General features: G+C 39.7%; 1 protein-coding gene across 2 annotated transcripts in view; it reads left to right on the top strand.

Moving 5' to 3' along the window:
- The first annotated feature begins 169 nt into the window (after positions 1-169).
- The window catches only part of SUCLG2 (succinate-CoA ligase GDP-forming beta subunit), a 119,444-nt gene continuing 99,484 nt past the window's right edge, over positions 170-20,129 (top strand). Inside the window, exon 1 of one of the 2 annotated variants that reach the window (XM_027640666.1) lies at positions 170-270. In XM_027640666.1, the coding sequence (XP_027496467.1) occupies positions 187-270 (84 nt within the window). In that variant the 5' untranslated portion in view covers positions 170-186. The remainder of the gene's footprint in view (positions 271-20,129) is intronic. The other variant, XM_027640667.1, reaches the window with a different exon arrangement.

The raw sequence follows: 20,129 nt of genomic DNA, 5'->3' as shown, positions 1-20,129 counted from the left end.
AGATAACACACCTTCCCTCACACCAGCACCCCACGGTGCCACCCGCGCCGCCCCAGACCCCGCACCCCTCAGACCCCATCCCGCAGCCCCCCACACCCCTCGCACCGGCCCGGCCCCACCGCTCCCTCTCCGCCCTCCGCCGGGGCTTCCGCCCGGGGCGCGGGGCAGGGCGGGGACAGCGATAAGATGGCGGCTCCGCTGGCCGGGCAGGCGGGGGTTGTGCTGCGGGACCTGGCTCTGCGATCCGCCCGCCTGCGGGGCGGCTTCCCGGTGAGTGAGACCGGCCCCGGCCGCCGCAGCCTCCGCTCCGCAGCCGCCCCGCTCCCCGTGCCCGCACCGCCCGCGGCCGGCGGGGATCCCCGCTCGCAGCCTCCGCCCCCGTGTCTGGCAGCGGGAAGGACCTCTCGCCTCCCGCCGTGGCGGAGCTGGGGCTGCTGGTGCCCGGGCTGGATGGAGGACGAGTCCAGCCTCCGGCGCTGCGCGGGGTCGGGGCGAAGCTGCGGCAGATGCGCCGGGTCAGGGCTGGGCAGCTCAAAGCGTGACCTGCAGCGCCAGATCTGAGCTGCCCTGCAGCTCACACTGCTCTCGGTTATTTCATTAGCACAACCAGGTGTGCGTGAAGTAGCGCCGTTTATCTCGACACGTTTCGGGTTGGCTTTGGCTCTGTGCTGGTGGCTGGAGTCAGGCTGGGGGGAGTGATGCCCACCGGGAAAGTCGGTCACAGCTCGGGATTCCCGATGGCCTTGGACCTCAGCAGCGTGGTGGGAAAGAGCGAATGGGCCTCCTGGAAGGGCTCGTGCTCAGGAGCTCTCCTGAGGTGTAGCAGGAGTTCATTATTCACCTCGAGAGCAGCCACGCTGGGGTGAAATGAGATGTGCACGTTTCAGGCGGCTCTGGTGCCTTTGGCAACCAACTCCTTTAGTTCGTGTTTTTATCATCATCAGCAGCTGCATGGGAACTGCTTTGGCCCACGTTTCTGAGCATAAGTATTTTCCCCAAGACAAAAGCCTCTGGAGGGAACAAACCGAGTTGTGCTGTGCAGGTGCCACCACTGGGAATGCTCGTGGCTGCAGGTGCGTGGCGTGGGATGGCTGCTGGATAAAGTAGGATGTTGGCGCTGAACTTAATTTGTGCGGTACAACTGCTTCTGTGTGGTTTGTCTTTTAACCTGAAGGAAGTTAGCTCGCTTGATTTTAAATCTGAAGTCTTTTGTGCCCAACTTTCCTATTTTAATGCTGGGTATATTGTTCAGCAATTCAGTGAAATTAATTTGTTGATTTAGGATGTGTCCATTTCATATAAACACACACAGACAGGGAGAGGATGTTTCTATGTGTCTGTATACATACACAGTTATGTCTGCATACATAGATTTATCTGTATATATATATATACACATATGTAAATCTATTAATATCAGTGAGCAGTGTTGTCACTCCCAACAATGTTTGGTGCATATGCACTGTATGGTTGAAGGTGCATTCCTGCCATCATGACTTATGTGAGTCTGATCCTACAATAAGGAACTTGGAGGTAACATCCCTGTTCTTGTAGGACTTTGATATAGAGGGCCTGGAAACACTGGAGTGTGGAGCATTGCCTGGACAGACTCATCTCAGCTTAGAGGGTGTTTTGGTTGAGCTCAGTTTTAAGCCCTGTCTTTGTCTGGCGCTGCAGTAGAGATTTGAGGTACAGGTAGAAATTAGGAGTTAATGCTCTATTCTATCGACTCTCAAAGCGTGGAGTAACCCTATAAACTACCCACTGAAATCACTGGGTATCAGCTCAGATTCTCAAGAGTATTCTTAGGATATCAATGTGGCCAACTTTAGAAAAAAAAAAAAATCTTTATTTGTGCATTATTTTTGAACTAGGGATGTTGAACTTGTATTATAAATCACATTTTATTATTCTGTTTCTGAACTCTGACAGATACTGAGAGCATCTCCCAAGATCTGTGCTTTCCAAGTAGGCTATTTTCAAGAGCCACATCAATACTGTTTAAGAACAAATCAAGTTCTTAATTTCAAAGTAAACCACTTTGCTGTAGAAAGGTCGTAAGTTTTGCAATGTTACGTAATAGAACTCCCATCTAAACAATCTCCTAATCTTCCCCTGCCTTAGACTTTAAACTACAAACAAGTTGTTCAGCCAGAGTCTGCATTTGTGCGCTACAAAGTAGGATTAAGGATCTGAGGGTAAGATCCTTTGAAAGAGGTTTTTCTCATTTGTATCATTCCCTCCTTGGCTCGGACCATAAGTTACACTGTTACTTTATTTATTTCCCATAAACCATCAAAACCTGTCCTCAAAGCCCATCATATTGTTCTTTTCACAGATAAGGGTCTTCTATAAGACTGGTATTTCTTAATTACTTCCTCTGTAAACTTTGTTGTTTTGGTAACTGTGTGTGAGGAGATACTTGGTGAGATTTAAAATCTTGCCTCATGACATACGATTGGAGTGGTGTTTGTACACTTTGTATCTGTTGCAAAATTTCCTATTGTTTCAAAACTGTTGATGTTCATAGTTGTGTTGATCAAGTTTTTTGAGAAATTTCATTGTATGCTGTCCTTATAATCTGTCCCTCCACACGTTTTCCTGTATAATTTCACTTTAGGGGTGGAATAAATGGTACTTGATCCTATGGCATGAAAATATTTTATCATCCTTCTGCTTTCCCTTTGGCTCTTTACCTTTTAAAGCTGTTAAACATTTTTTTCGCTCTTTTTGCTTTTTTGTATTTTTGATAGATTCAGTTCTTTGTGCTTCTGGAGTTTAAATCTGACCAAGTGTTCTAAGAAGATAAAAGATAGATTTCAGTTGTCTGCAGAGCATGTGGACAAGCGTATTTAGACCTGCTCTTGCTGGAGCAATATTTGTAAAGAGCTGTGACAAACGCTCCAGGGACCACTCCGCTGCAGAATTCAATCTTGTTGGCTGGCAACAAATAGGCTCCACTGAAGGCTGTTTATTTGAATGGGAGTTGGATTGGGCCCTTTGGGAGAATGCTGTGTTTTCAAAATAGCTTCAGATGCAGTGGAATTCGGCGATGAATATAAATGAGGAACAATTAAATCAGAATAATAAAAAAAAAAATGCTCAAGGTAACTCTCCGGTATTCTAATAGAGTGAGCAGGTTGACTGGTGTGTTATGGACCCTATCCCAGCCTTCCAAACAAGCCTCAGTCCTGCCAGAACACGTCTAAATTCTGTGTATGTTGAAAATATTTTAAAAAAAAGCAAGGGCAGGAAGATGGAATTAAACAATATTCCTGTTGTAAAGTCTGCTGAATGCAGATAGATACTAGAAATAGGGAACTGTGCAAGGTTGCTCCCTGCAGATGCCTTCAGTTCCTAGTTTTAGATGGCTATAAAGCCTCATTAACATTAAACAGAGAAAGTTATGTCTTTGTTAAGAATTTATTAGCTGTGGTAGCTGACTTTCCATGCAACACAAAACATTACTGAAAACTTTTCAATTCATGACTTCAGGAGCTACTTCAATGCCAGATTCTTATTTTTTTCTTAGTTTTGTGTGAAGTTCTTGAAAATTTCTTGAATGTTTGGACTGTTTCCCTGTTTGGCTTTTCCTGGTTGGCAGGTTTGCTATAATTTTCAAGGTTTTACGTTTAGAGGCAGGAAATACATGAGCCTACAGACTTTCACAAACAGCTTTTTCTATAAGCACCTCAACCAAATGACAGGAAAGCCCTCTTCAAACTCTAGACAAAACTGAAATGCCAAAGTGGAGCAGATGTTTGGCCCACTCCTCCCCGGCAGTTCCATTAAACACATGGTTATTGAATCCTATTTTGAGATGAAAGAAGGAAATGAAAACGTAAATATAACCTCAGACTGTGATTTTTTTGAAATTCATGTTTTGTTAATTTTTCAGTGAGTTTTATGCTGGTGGAACTTCTACTTTGGGAGCAGTTCTGGCTCTGGCACAGATATTCACAGCTTTGTCTTGAAGTAGAAAAGCTGCAATTTGCTGCATTGATTTACCTTCCTTTGTACCTCCTGGGGGTACAATCAGGGGATAGGGCTAATTAGATGAGAAGAGACAGCCTTCATGAATATGACATTAGATTGAGAATTAGCTGGGACACCTGTGGTCTTAAACCTGGCTATGGATGAGTAAACCCTTCCTCCAGACCCTCCATCTGAAATTCCAAACACTTTACCCAAAGACTCCATACCTTGCTTGGGTATATTTAGGATTGGTTAAAGTTTTTGATATAAAAGCAAATGTTTTTGGGTTTTTTTATTGATCTGCCTCCTGAGGAACTAGATGAAGTGTCAGTAGACAAACTGTGTTTTCTTTACAGGTATCTGAGTGACTGTTTCCTCCTGTTTTTCTCTGAAATAGTGTCAGTGTATGTAGCCACTTTTTTTTATCCTTTTTTTGAAAAGAAAAAAAAAAAGGCCTTTCATTTGGTTTTTCTGACTGTTTACTGCCAACAGGGATGCTATGAAGAATGTGTGAAGATACTGAGATTCTTCTGAGGATACAGAAAAGTGAGATGAGGGTTTAGAAACACTTGGGGTTTATTTGTTTCTTAGAAGTAGATCATTTCTCTGCTGTATTATCTTCTCTCTTGTTTGGAAGGTTCATTTTCAGCAAAAATTGGAAATGTACTCATTTAATGCTTAGAGATGAGATTCTCTCCCTCCCTGTTTTGGGGGCTCACTCCCAGATATGGTTCCGGGATGATTTTTAGTGATAGATTTTTATTGTTGCTCTTGACAACACCTGTAGTGAGTAGTTTGGCTCATCATTGCCTTGGCCAGTCCAATTTTTCTGTGCATGTTTGAGACTATCATCTGCAGCTTTGAGCATATACTCTAAGGATTTTCTCCAGAAAATTTCCTCCTTTAATACTCTCAGCTGAGAAAAGCAGTTTCTAGCCATCTGTGACTCAGCTTTGTGAACCTCTTCCACAGCATTTTAATAAAACACAGGACAGAAATCATGGTACCTGTGCAACTGCTTATGACAGTAACTTTGGAACTAGTAATTAAAGATTGATACATAATTAATAGCTGGCAATTGATCTTATTTTAACTAGATAACACAGCAGGAGTGGGCATGAAATGAAGAGAAGTTAAGATTGACTATTGTGAAAAATTTCTTAATAGTGGAGCTGTGCTATGCTCTCGAAGTCTCTGTTGCATGATTGATACTTAAAACACATTCTGAACTGAGCTGAAGCCCTTCTTTAATATGGTAATGAAAATGAAAACCCAGGACTGGTGTTTTATTTTGTTTGTGATGTTATGCTGATGGTGATGTTCTTGTATAATTAGTGGCTAAATGTTAATTGTGAAGAAATTGAAATACTTGCTATTTTTCCATTTACTTGTTGGAGCATTTTTTCAAATCTTCAGTTAACATTTTATACTGATGGCACAAAATACATTCAGTTAATGCAAGTTCTTGAGTTTCACTTGGTTTGGTTTGTTTGCTTGTTTAAAAAGTGCTTGTTTGTTGAACAGATTTACTCATGAGCTTTTTTCTTCCTGTCACCTATCTGGTCTCTTTCTGTTTGCTCACAGGTTTTCCTAAACTACAAGAACATATCCCAAAATTGAATTACATTTTATTTTATTTCTGTGCTGAGCTGAGAGTGTATAAACTTTGAATCCAAAATCATAAAGCTCTAGGCACTCAAAACCCCATTGGACGTGAATGTGAGTTGGGGTTTTTCACTCAAAGACTGTTTTATTTAAGACAAGCGCTTTTTCAATGTCTTGTAAGTGATTCATTATCATTCATTTGGGTTTATTTCCCTTGCACATGGGTAGCACTTGGTGACAGACCAATTTCGATCTACCCTGTTTGTCTTTAATTTGTGCATCACAGAATCACAGACTGGTTTGGGTTGGAAGGGCCTAGAAAGACCATCCAGTTCCAGCCTCCTGCCATTGGCAGGGACATCTTCCGTTGGACCAGGTTGCTCCAAATGCCATCCAGGGTGGCCTTGGACACTTCCAGGGATGGGGCAGCCACAGCTTCTCTGGGCAACCTGTGTTAGGGCCTCACCACCCTCACAAGCAAGAATTTCTTCCCGTGTGGTTTCTGTGTCTTAGACAGTGAAAGCATCTGAAAAGCTGGAGGCAATGGCTGAGGGTGGCCTGTGACTGTCACTCTGGTCCCCATTGATACCAGCAGCATTCCCAGGAAGGAGGTGGCCTGAGAACTCCTCTGCTTTCTCTTTGTTCTGTACCTTTGTTTTGAAGCCTCAAGAAAACATTACAGAATTTGAGGTATTGTAAACACCTGATGACTTAGTATTCCCTTTTCCCCTCAGTCTTTCTGTGTGATGTGTTGGTTTCCGTTATTATTTTACCACAAAATTAAATTTATGAGAATCAGCCTGCATCAGACATATTAAAAGAGCAGCAAAAGGGTCACATCATCTGCCTGAGTTAAAAGAGACTGTTCTTCAGCTATGGAAATTATTACTTCCATCACACTCCAAGCAACATGGCTTTGAGGAAAAAGTTCCTTTCCTCAGAGCATGCTGCCTGCAGCCAGTTGAGGAGATGGAAAGCAGCATCTTGGTCCACACTCCAGCCCCAGGGGATGTTTTGAAAAGCATTTTGGTTTGTTGCACAGGGCTTTATGGATTGGCCCCAGAGAGCAGAGTAGTTTAAATTTGCCACTATCGTTTGTATTACTGCATACTAAATGATTTGGGTTTTAGGTTTCTGCTTTTCATAATCCAAAAAGGTATAGATTTGTGTTGTTTACAAGTGAAGGCCCAAAGGTTGCAAGCATGTCCTTATCATTTGAATTAGTTTGCACAAGAGACACTATAAATGTTACCACTTTGCAGTGTGCTCTCTGCATACACAGAGTGAAGGTGTACAAAATGCCTGGGCATTTAATCTTTGCCTTAAGAAAGGTGCAACAGGCAAAATAATGACCTTGGGTAGCAATCTAGTTTGGAACAAAAGAGTTATCTTTTTTTTTTTAATGATTTAATTATACATGGAAGTGTTTTATTTGCCTGAAAAAGGGTAAGTATTTTGAAAGAATCACTAGCAGCAACTTTAAACATGCATTTGTACAGTGTGTTTATAAAGATTCTGGAGCAATAAGGAAGCTCTTGGAGACAATAACTGGGAAAGATGGAAAACAACAAGGTATTGCAGGAGTAGATAGACTTTGAGGAATGTAAGCCATGCAAAATAGTCTGTTTGTGTAAGGAGGAGATAGAATCACTCACACTGTAGTTCATCTTTGATGTCTTAGCTCTTGTCCACCTAAATTCTTTGTGAGATGTAAAAGTTTTGTAAGAATTGTCAGGAGGAATGGAAAATAAAGCGAGATTTTTGATCATACTTGGTATGTTTGTCTGCTTGTCCAAGACTTTTGACTGAAAAATATGAAGCTGCAAATTAAAAACCAGACACAAATTACTAATGAAACACTTCATCATTCTTTTGATATCTTCCTCTGAGGGATATGTGGACAAAAGAACAGTTTAATTTGACATCTGCTAATTTTGTGCCAGCCAAGAAAGCAGTTACTGCCTTGTGCAAAAAAAAGGAAAAAAAAAAAGTTGTTCATACACAATATTGGTATAAAAATGTCAGGGAATTTCCACTTATGGGAAGAGTTATATGTGCAAATATGGATAACAATGATGGTTATAGTTAAAAAATACATCTACTTATGATAATTATAGAGGAAAGGGCTATTAAAGGCAACCACATCCCTTTTGTTGTCGTCATAGTAGTTGTTTAAGGTCTGAAAATGGCATCAGAAGTGTATTTTTCTCTTAACTCTTCTAGCTTCTTCAATTCTGTCACTGCAAACACATTGGAAACAGTGAATCTATTTAATTGAATTCTTTCATGCAGAGTTTCATTTGTTTTTCGGTTAAATGGCTCAGATTTAAAATAGTCTAAAGTAACGCCATAAATTTTGGAAGTAGAGGAACAGATACTTAGAGCTTGCTTTAAACGTGGTGTGAAATGATTAAACACGATTCCAGAGCAGCTGGAATGCTGGAGTTCCATCGAGGGAGGGTTGATCACACATCTGAGAACCTGTGGGTCAGGATTAGTGGGCAGACCATCTTTACTGACAGTGTTATTGTACATGTTCCGCAGCTCCACCAGCGAGAGTCAGATGAAGCCTCAGACACCTGGAGACAGCCTCATGTTTGCAGGCCCTGCTCCTCACAGAGGACTTGGTTCCCTGCAGTATCTACTGGACTGACAGCCCAGGAGGGCACCAGTAATCAAGAGATCCAGGAGGTTTCTGGAGGGCTTTGATAACAGCTTCCAAATGCAGATGACTGAGGAGCCAACAAACAGGAGACAGTCCTGGACCTCGTGTGTGCAAACAAGGGGGAACTGCTCAGGGACCTGGCAGCTCTCTCTGGTGAGGTGTCTGCCTTGGAAGCTGGGGAAGAGCAGTGGATGTTATTTCCATGGATACAGCATGGGCTTTAGTAAGGCACGAGAAACAAGGCTGGGCATAGTCCCGATTTCCTTAATCAGCAAAGTAATGTCATCCTTTGGGCTTGGAATTTCTATTCCATGGGATTAAATTTTTCCTCAATCTCCATGGAAGTAACCAGGCTATATGTTTTAGTAAGTTTATCATGCCATTCAGAACTATGCACACTGTTTTGGGGTTTTTTTTAAGGCTACATTTAATTTAATTGTGATCCATGTGATGCCTATATACATTTGGGTTTTAGGAGTTGTATGGATCTTTTTACATCAAGGCATCAACCAAGTGTAGAAACCTCTGGTGCATAACCTCTGTGTGTGTGGGATGTTTTCCATGTATTCTCAGGGAATATTCTGTGTAGTGGTAATGGGGAGATTATTTTGGTCAGTTCCAAAATCTTGTAGCTGCCCCACAGTCTATCCAAGGTGATAAAAACATGACAGAGGTGTCAGTCTGTCAGATGGGGAAGGTCAGTCTTTGATAATGAGATGATGCTTCTTGTAGTGTCCTAAACTTGCTTTGAGATTTCAGAGTGGCAGCATGGTGAATTTCCAGTGTCAATAATAGAGAAATATTAATAAAGAAATTACTTGCAAAGGAAGGAAGAATGTTCTTAATGTTTGGCTTCCTATTAAGGGCCGATTTTCATCGATTATTCTGGGTAGTTTCTGGTTTCCCCCCAGCTCTTCCCAAGCAACTGAAAGCTCTGTCTCTTCCATCTTTTCTCTAGAGTTTGCTTCACGTCAGTCTAAGGCAAATGGTCTAATTAAAACTAAGACTTGTTAATTATAAAAGGTATGAAGCATTCAGATTGAAACAAAAAATGGGTACCAGTCTTTTTTTTTTGCTGCCTCCAGGATAGAAACTGTTATACTTCATTCTACACTGGTTTAATAAGCCAGCCATGACTTAGGTGTGCAGTGAAACTGTTTCTGTAGATACTTTTCTATATTTCTTTATTTTACTGCCCTGGGCATTTGCATTTTTGTTGCTTGGGAGTGTTATACTGCTTAGTGCTCAAAAGTCATAATCTGTGATGACATAGTTGGCAGCATGGAAATTATCATGATTTGACTTCAAGTGTTAAAGAGCTGGAACAGAAAAAAACTGTGGTTATGTTTTACATTTGCTTCTCTGTGATGAAAAATGGAGCTCAAACTGTCGAAATTGGCATTTTAACGATATTTTTCTTAAAATACCAGTGACTTCTAACACTTGAAAAAGTATTCTTCCAGGGTATGGTAGGCGTGAAATGCTTCTTTGATAGATATGATTACTTGAGATACGAATTAAGAAACATTTCTGTTCAACCCATTGACAATGCTTTGAGTTTTCTAACAATTCAGGAAGCCTAATTAGGATGCAGTACACAAAAAATTGATAGTGGGTACTTTGTCTTGTGTTTGGTGGTAAAAGAGTTTTAGAATTATTTTTTCCTGGTTACGTTTACTATTTTGAGCATTTCTTCATAGTTGGATAAAAATATAGTTTTAATCTTGTAAAAAAATTAGGAAATTAAACACCCTTCTAAGATGAGAACAAAATATATTGAATTTCCCCTGAAGATATTTAAAATAAAAGAATATTTCTGATTTATGTGGAGAAGATGGCTCGTTTCACTTTTTGAATGTGTGGTGCATATTACCAACACTCTTCTTTCACTGGCCAAGGCAGGGAATGTATTTTAGGGTATTCTCTGCAACTAATTATGCAGGTGTGTATGGTACTGAGTTTATTTTCATCAGATACTTCAAAGCCTTACTTTTTAGGTCAGGAAAGTATGCTTCTCTTAAAGCTTTGAAGTTGAAAAAAGCAAAATGAACGTAATTTGACTAAAATTAATTACTAATGCAAAACAGAGCTTCCGATGGTGAGCACATTGACAAAAGCAGAAATTGAATCTGTGAGTTCATGTTCTTCTTCCTTTGCCCAAGAAAAGGCTCTGAAAATCAATTCAAGAGGTGTAAAGCTTCTGTAGGCATGCTTGCTCCTTGGGCACATGTGCATGTGCAATAAGTCATTTTAATACTGTTTTATTCTGCTGAATTTTGGTTTAAAAATGCAAGGAAAAACTGCAAACAATTTTTGAGGTGATAAGGGAGGGCATCTGTTTGCCCCTTTGAGTGGACTGGCAGCTTGGTGTTTGGACAGGCAGCTTTGTTTTGTGACATCCTGTTTGTGGTGTGACCTCAGGCACGTTGTTCAAACCAGGCAGTTTTGATGTAATCCTGTAGAATAAGGAATCTACCGTGTTTCAGCTGGGTTTTCCAAAGTTGCCAATGATTCACTGCTCCGGTGAAGGTTGGTGGGGTGGGAGTGTGCTCAGCTCTGCTCAGGAAGCCTTTACACACTGACCTGGAAGCATCTGAGAACTTCATGCCAGAAGTGTGCTGTCAGTTAATTTGCAGACATTTTATTTTGCTGTTTGTATTTAAATAGGAGCCTAAATACTCCCATGGGTGGGGAGCAGGATGTGGGTTGTCAGGGTGATGTCCTGCTTAATTTGGAGGTCAGTCTGTAGCAGCCTGACTGGAACAACTGCTCAACAATAGGCTGGCAAGGTGTGAGAAATGGAGGAGTGAGGTCAGGGTCTTAGTGTTCAAGAGGACATTCTTTCCACCATCTCCTCTTTCACTTTTGAGGACTGTAGCCCTCACAAAAGCATATCTTCCTGCAGACACTAGACAGATCATCCAGGTGGTGGCTGCTAGGATCTGCCTTGTAGCACGCAAGGATGTGGGCTCAGATTCTGGTTTTGTGAGATAAGGAGAATAAGGATGACAGAAGGAGCTCAAGTCTGACCCTGTGCATGTTCCTGGTAGTTTACAATGGAGCTTAGTGGGTAGGAGAGTGTATTTACAGAATAGCTGTCAAAATCCCTGAGTGTAAGCAAGCTGTAAATAAGTCTATAGAGTATAATCATTACTGGAGACTTTAAATCTGCAATGAGTGAAGGACTTGCTTCAAGTTCATTCTTGTCTCTGCTTCCTTGCATGAGAAGTAAACAGAAGGATAAATCAGAATGCTGAGTTTATAAATGAGATTTAAAGGCACATTGGAACAGAATTGTGTAGTTTCATTTGTGCTTTCTGGAGCTAATGACCCAACTGAGTTCTGCAGTTTAGGAACATCACATCACACTACATGATTTCCAAGGGAGTGCAGAGGTTAAGCCTGGGATCAATCAGTTTGCAATCAGACTGATTATAAAAGGACAAGGAGGAGTAGAAGATAAAATCAAAAGAACTTCGTAGGACAAACATTGGGGAACCCTTGAAGTAAAAGGGTTTCTTGCAGTAGACAGGTAGCAGGAACGTTCAGGAGAACTGTTAAGGGAGTCATTACATTTTGTTAAGGTTGCAGGCAGGATTTTCAGTCACGCTTCCTCTCTGAGTACATTTACTATCCTTACTGTTTTATCTACAATACTGTGAAATATCCAAGACATAACTGAGATGTTTGTAAAACTTTGTGGGTTTTGTGTGCATATGGTTGTGGCTCAGCTTAAGGGCAAAGGTTCCTGAATAGATACTCTTTTATTTATTTTTTTTTTAATCCAATCTATATGGCTTTGTAAATCTAAATTTCAGAATTGTGAATGAGATTGGTGCTGTCTTCTGAAATCCTCTTCTGTTTCTGTGAAATCTGTTAAAGCACAGAAAAATTGTGCTGCTTCCTGTTGGAGCCACTGTGGAAGGATTTAGAAGGTGGGCTTTTATGAAAGAGATAAATAATGCAAAGGAAACCTTGACAGCACCCAGCTGCCTCAGAACTGATGGACACACTCCTGATGTTCCCCTTTCCAGCTGAGGGATCCCACCACTGAGAGAGGAAAAAAACCTTTGAATCAAAAATAAAGAGGGATGTTGAACTATCATTATATGTTTTCTAATATATATTGATTAATATGTCATTGCAGTTTAATGTATTTTTTTAGTGGAAGAGAATGTTGTATTGAAGGTGGAAGAGATAAATCCTCACAAGTATTTCACGTTAATTTTGAGGTAGTGGGGAGTGAGTGAAATGCTCATTCCCCCCAGTCAGGATGGCATTTGAATTTTCATCTTAAAAAGCTTGAATAGAGACACATATTTTTAGATTCAATTACCTAGGAAAGTTGACAGTTCAGCTTGTGAGTGAGTTTTGGGAAGGTTCACCCACTTCAGTGAGGAAATCGGGGGAGAGTGAGGGAGTTTGATTCATGACTTGACTTTGGGGTCAAATCTAGTAGGCTTATTTCTTTAGTTAAATCATTCACTCTCCCAGGTTAATTTTAACATTCTGGGTAGGCTGTTCAGGTTGAGGCTGAAACTGTTCTTTTTATAATTGGTTTCTGCAGGATCTTGTTACTTTGAACTGTCCTGTATTACACATAAATGTCAGACCTTCCTACTCTGCCTAAAAATGCACCCTGCTGCAGTCTCTTATGTCTGACTTTGTATTTTCTTCTTAAAAAGCAGAAATGTGGCTTATATAGCCATATCATGTAGAGAGTATTTTATAGGTGTTTATTTGATACAAATTTCCATTCATTTCTATGATATTATTGAAATAAAACTCCTTTGGCAAGACCTGAAATTTGAAGGAAAACTTAATATTGCTTCTCATTTAAATTGTGTATGAATAAATGATTACAAATTGACAGATATTGCTTACAGTGATTCCTTTCTTGAGTGAAAAACCAATTTCTCTTTCCTTCTTAATTTAGGAACTTAAAATTATTAAGAGATAAAAAGAGAAACTAGATGCAGCCCCAACACAAGCCAAGAGAAATTGCGAGTTGAAAGTTTAATAGTTGCTTTTGGTTTCAGGGCCATTTTGCAGGGCACTAAACCTGCAGATGAACCAGCTTTTACTGCCCTATTGCCGTGGATAGGTTAGAATTTATTAGTACCAATAGCAGGAAGGTGCAGTGGGTGGGTGGGTGGGTGGAAAATGCAATGGACTGTGTTCTCCAGTGTCCTAATCCGAGTCCTTCAGCCTCTGCCCCGTGGGCTGGGCAGAACTGGTGCCTCACCTGGACACCGGTTCTCTCCCTGGTGGAGCAGAGCTGTGTTAACACCTCTGCAGGGTTTGAAGAGCTCTGGCATTGCACACCAGGTGGGTTCAGTCCCTCACCTCTGTTAGGAGGGTCCAAGGCCCTTGGGGGTGAATTCCCAGGTCAAGTTTGCTGCTGCAGCAAATCCAAAGGATTTGCTCCCTGTCAGGCTTTTATTATTCCTTTAAATAGCATACAATATTCTCTGGTTTAATTTGTTTTGGAATTATTCAGCCATACTTTTTAATGCCTTATGGAACTCATCAATACTACCTGTGTATCTGTCTAATGACAGTTCAGTAAATTAGCATAATCATTAAACAAACAAATTATCGTTCTGCTAGTAATTGGTGACTGCCTTTCTCAACAGATGAGTGATGTCAACTGGCATCTATTAGTTTAGTGTGCTTTGTTATCTTCAGGTAGGTAATCTGTGCTTTATATCCTTGCTTTATTATGTTGCATTAGAATAATCACTGCTGCCTGGTGATGGAAGAAAAGTAGTTTCTCTTAAATAAAATGGATGAGATGACTAAATATACCTTCTTTAGCATTTGAGTTAAAATAGCTTCCTTCTCTAAAATTGACATGTTCCTAGTTTAGAAAAACTCTTCCCTTTATTTCTTTGATGTTTGTCACCATCTTTATGTTTCCTGCTGTGATGCACTGTGATTCCTGCCGTCCTATCTGTGCTTTGCAGTGGCTCCTGTTAAAAAGAACCGTGTAATGTGACAAGAGGAATTGGCTTTTCCTTCGACTATGGGAAAGTATTCAGGGGAAGATTTAACTAAGCACTCGTTTTGTTTGCATGAACTAGAATTAAACAGTGACACAAACACATAATATAGTAATAAAAAAATCCTTTGATTGTTTTAAACTGTAGACTTCTGAGTTAAGCTCTTCTGGAGTGTTACTCTTCTGGGCAGTGAACTGCAGTGAATTTGAGTAATTGCTTCAAAGGAAAAATGCAGTTGAGCAAGTAACTTCATATTGTCTTCCCCAGGCTTGGTTTGCAACAGGCAGTGTGGCCTCATTTTCAGTAATGTGGCCTTCTGAGCAGAAGTGGTGACCTGTTTCACTCCTTTCGAGTTTTTAAAGACACTTTCCAAGCTCTTGGCCACCCTTTCAACTGCATGAGTCTAATTTTTGTAAAGAATTTAACAGTAGAAATCCTAATGATAATATTGTGAGCTCCTTTTATAACCAAGCCCTCAATTTTTTTTCTGTATTTTTTGGGTATATGAAGAGAACCATTTAGTTAGTTAGGCATCTCGTTTCAAAGAATCATAGATATTAGGAATAGTAATAATCATCCACCAGAACAGGCAGTCTGGCTTTAGTAAACAACAGTGGAGGTGCATATTTCATGTGGCTTTTTTTACTTTATTTTATTTGAAGTTGAATTCCATAAACCTTTACAGTTGCAACAACAGTTCTCACTCATTCTGAAAAGTGAGTATATGGTGCAGTGGTATAAAACAGTAAATTGCCCCTACAGTGTATTGATCAAAATTTTGTAGCCTTGAAAGAACTGGGAAGTGAGATATTGTTTGGGTTTGTTTTTTTTAAACATAGTGTATTTCACTGCTTAAGATATATTGTGTGGTATATTTGAAGGAATAAATATGGAACTAAAAGGCCTATAACTGTCAGCTAGAGTTTGTGTGTTGGTTTAGTTTTAACTCAGTTAAAATAAATTCCCATTTGTAGGAATAAATAATGGAACTTAACTATTAAAAGGTCTTCAGCTACAGTTGTAGAAGATTTTAAAACCCAAGACTCGTGTTTAAGGTCAAGTCTGCTGATGGTGTTTTGATACAGACTATAAGAAATAAGCAATTTGTATCTGCTGCAAACAAAAGTATGGAAGATCTTTTTTTACCAGGAAAATATTCAAAACTTCTTACTCGACTAGCTGACAGAATCGGCTTTATCCTTGCATAAATGTATCACAGAAATCTAGATGGAGACTTGGATTGTAATGCTCAGTGTTGGATGAGGCTGCTGGTCTCTGCTGGTACCAAAGGGACCTCGCTGCCATATGGTACCCCAGCTAAAGTGGGCAATTTGGGATGTTGATGGAAGATGGTTTCCTCTGTGGCTTTTCAACAGGATGACCTGGACACCAGTTTTTACTTTGGAAGATGGAAATGGCAGCCAACTTGGGACGGACGTTTGCTGTCCTGTTTTTCATAATGTACCCAGAGGTTTGTGGCTTTGGCCATCTTTGGAGAGCAGGGGATGTGTCCTTTGGCTCAGTGTGACAGATCTTACAGCCCATCAGCCCTACCATGAGCCCTTACATTTTCTTTTGTGCTCGAAAGACTTGCTCTCCTACAGAGCATACGTTTGCTTTTTATGACTTACATTTGCAATAAACAGAGGTGCTCTTTTTCTAAATTTTTGTTTCTTGTCAGGTTAACTTACTCATTTCATGGACGCTGCCAGCAAACTGAAATAAGTGTTTTAGTTTGTTTTCAGTGGCCTATGTGGTATATTTTAAGTATATGACCTAATAAAATGTCCCCATACCTGCAGTGTTTTATGTGAAGATACTCAGTTTAGTTGTATTTTTGATGGTTTCTTTTTGATAGGAACTTCTACATCTTTGTCAATTATAGAGGTTGTATGTCAATAACTATAATAAAGGTTTATTCCTCATATTGATGAACAGTGTACTCTTTCATTACTGTCATCTTTGTGTACCTGTTTTCTCTCTTATGTGCTTAGAATTGTATTACAGGTCAGAGTGCACAAATTGAATAAACTGGAATGCTGTAGAATGTGTTTGTTGGCTAAGCAAATAGATTTTTGGTGGCAGACTTTTATTTTAGATCAGATACACTAAACACACTTCCTTTTAATTTCAGACACAGAAAACATCTGAAAGACCTCCTCAGAAACACCACAGTTTTTCTTTCCGGATGACTTATTTCCAATATAACCATTACAATGGAGTCCAGATTTATAAAACGTGATGCTGTATACATTTGGCATGTAATTTGCATTCATGCAGAGATAATTTGCATTGCTAGAGCTGTTTCATACTGGCACAGGATCTGTTAGTATAGTTACAGCTACTTGACTTCAGTGGAGCAGCAGAGGAGGAAAGAAGCAGGCATTTATTTGACCAGCTTTACTGTCAGGTGCTGTTAAGAAATCCATCTTTGTTTTGTGATGTTCATATTGGCTTCCATTCAGACTATGAATGAAAAGGGAATGTGGTCTGATGTTGAAGTGTGTCTTCCTTTAACAGTCATGCAATAAAATGCATTAAGCTACATTAAAGTAATCAGTAGAGCTGCTCAAATTATATAGGTGTGTCAATGGGAGTTCAATTGTCATAGAAATTTCCTTAGTGGTGATTTTGTTTACTTTAATAGTGCTGATTATCATCAAATTCTCTTCCCCTGGTTAGAATTATTTGGCATTTTCCAAAAGTAGAGATTTGACCTGAAGAGTGTTGCCAAGAGAAAATAAGTATTTAAGGTTAGGGTTTTTTTAAAAGGGAAATTATCTAAACGTCATCACGGGACTTGATATGGTGAAATACTTAGTAGTGGATGGTTAGCCAAGGTAGTCCCATGTGGAATTAGGCATTAAACAGCACAGAATTTTGTGAAATTTAACTTTATTGAGACCAAAAGGTCTTGGTTGTAATAGAGATTATAATTTGAATCTTTGGTTGGTTGTTAGACTTGACCTTTCAGTTATTCTTTCTGACAGTTTCTTCATATACTTGTTACAGAACAGACTGAAATGATTCTATTCTATTTAGGCTCTATTAAAAAAAAATGTGTGGCTTAAGGTTTGAATTCTACAGGTAGGTAGTGGGGTCTGCCTGAAAATGCTGCTCTCCAGCCCCTGCTGCTTTTTCCAGAAATTATTTTAATTCGGTTTTGCTTTTTGGAAGAGACCTGTCCTCTAGCAATAACTTACTGAGCTGAAGTGTAAGTGCAAAGTCCCAGTGGTTGGTGACACTGCTGGCTAAAAATGTTCCTGTCCTGAGCTTCAGTTGCTCTGCTGACACAGGCACTGTAAGGCTCAGCTGTGAGGTGATTTGGCTTCAAAAAGCCCCTGGTTTTTTTACATATGTGTATGGTCGTGGTGTCTTCTTCTTGTTTGTTTATTAAAGCTCCTCTGTTTATCTCACCAGTGTGACACTCTTTGGTCCCTGCTGCACAGGTGCTTTATGGCAGCATTCATGTGGAATCGTGTCTTGGAGTCAGTCTTGGGTGTTTTACCAGGGAGGCCAAAGAATGAAAAAAACATTATTCTGAGCATATAGGTTCAGATAAGAAATAATCAGTAGCATAATTTAATGCAGTTTGGGTTTACTGATGCTGCTCTTGTTTTGTGGTTATATGGAACATTTATTTCCGAGCAGAGTTTTGCTGAAGTCATTAACATGCAACTTGCAAACTTCTGGTGAATGTGTTAAGACAGTTTCTCCTGTTTTTATGTGTGTGTGTTTTCTTATTTCAAAAGCAAGCACTCAAAAGATACCTCCTGGGTCATCTGAAAGATGTTGTACATCAGAGTAGTTAATGCTGCATATATAAGCACAACTATGTCTCTCTGTTCCAGTGTTTGCTAAATCTGTCTTTTTTTTTTCGTTTATTTTGAAGCAAATTTCTGCTAGAAAATGTACTTGTAGTTCCCCTCCTGTTGTTATTTTTAGCCTGGATTATTTAAATAATGCAATTTTTTTTTCTTACCCTGTGACAGCTCAAGGATTGACAAGGGGAGTAGTGGAAGTATAACGCAACTGCTCTCCAAATATATTATTTGAGTAAAGTCCTTAGTGTTTGATACAAAAAACCCCACCAAACAAAAAGGATGTTGTATAAGAGGTTATTCATGTTTTATGAACAATCAATTTTTTCTCTAGCAGTCATCAATGAACCACTGATACAGTTCTGTAACACCTGACCTTGTCAGGATGATCAGAATGAGATGTTTGATTTCTCGGTGTGTGGGTCACTCATTTAATGGTGCTGTTGGACCAATCATGGTCTCTGGTTCCATGAAGAAGGAACTTTGAACAGAAAGCTTGTTCAGAACTAAATGGTAACAGCAGTTTTCTGAAATCCTCCCCACTTCACAGACTTTTGGTCCACATTAATGTGATTCTGACTGGTAACAAAAACCTTGGAGGTTGCAGAAGGGAAGGGGAATTAGAGGCAAACCTCAACCAGTACTAATTCCTTGTGCTTTTGGAAAATGCCAAATAATTCAAGCCAGCAGGAGAGAATCTGGTGTGAAACTTGTACTTGATTGAATAATTCTGCTTTCACCTCACTTTGTGTTACTGTGTAGTTGAGGCCTTTTGTTACACTTATTTGACTTCTGGGACTTTTGAAGCTGTTGTCAGGCTCTGAGGAAATGTTATCAGTTGTGAAAGAGCCCTATTTAAGTATATTAATCTCTTTGATAAGCACTTATGTTAGAAATTTAATCTTAAAATATATCTTATTAGGATGAATTTAATTCCTCTTAAAAGCTTTATTATTTTAAATAAAAATTTTTTATTTTCTATATGCTACTAGTGATGTTTTTCTTAGTTTTATGAACTGATTTATTCTTAAAGCTTATTTGTGGTTTACAAAACAAAGAAAAAAATCCCTTTCAATTTATCAGACAGATCTTAATCTCAAGAGCTACTTTGCATCTACAATGTTGTACATCAATACACAACACACAAAGTTCTCATATGAAAGCTATTTTTTCTTGTAGTAATACCAGATCTGTTGGAAGTCTTTAGCAGACCAATGAATTATATTTATTTTAGCCTTTTTATAAGAATTTCCTTTCAAAATACTAAATCCTTTAGTTTGAATTTCTCTTTATTCCATTCCATGAAAACATATAGTCTGGATTTTCATGTAGACTCACTGGAGTGATTTTAAGTTTTTCTTTGTTGTGGCAACTGTAGCTGACATGCTAAAAAGAAAAGATTTAGGAAAATTTAAACCTACAGCCCTTCTTTGGGCTGTCCAGAGCTTGACAGAAGTTAGTATTCAAGGTTAAGGTGTATTTACAGTAATGAGGATGTGGGTAAGTTCAATAAAATGTTGTAAAGCTTCCTCTTGCTGTTAGAAAAATTGTGTTCAGGATAACAGAGAAATACCACCAATGGAAAATCTTCTGGCTTTTGCCTGTCACCTTATGAAGGTGAAACATGAGTTGTCCCATAGGGAGTCAGGGCTTTACTGAAGTCCACAAACTATTTCCAGTCTCTTCTTCACAGGCTGGTGGGACAGGATGTGCTCCTTGTACTCCAGTGCAACCTTGCAATAAAGAAACAGATGAAACACAGATATATCTTAAACTGCTGGAACACACTGGGCTGCAGCTGGAACAGAGCTCCATGGGAAGATCTGAGGGATCTGTGCTGGTTTCTGGTAGGGCTTTCTGACCTCTGTGTGGGGAAACAGATGAAAAGTCTTCAAGCAAGGATAAGCTGGGAATAGAAGGTGGTGAGAATCAATAATGAACAGAAATCCCTAAAAGGTAGGGATTCTGCTGCCCTGTGGTTTAGATTCTCTTTTACTTGCTTCCCTCATGTCCCCTTTCAGATTGAGATTATTATTTTTCTGATGGTAAATTACAACCTAA

Source organism: Corapipo altera, unplaced genomic scaffold (assembly GCF_003945725.1).
Source record: "Corapipo altera isolate COAL_440 unplaced genomic scaffold, ASM394572v1 55, whole genome shotgun sequence".
Taxonomy (NCBI): Eukaryota; Metazoa; Chordata; class Aves; order Passeriformes; family Pipridae; genus Corapipo; species Corapipo altera.
Note: the sequence above shows the minus strand (reverse complement) of the source record. Positions and strands in the feature narration are given on the sequence as shown.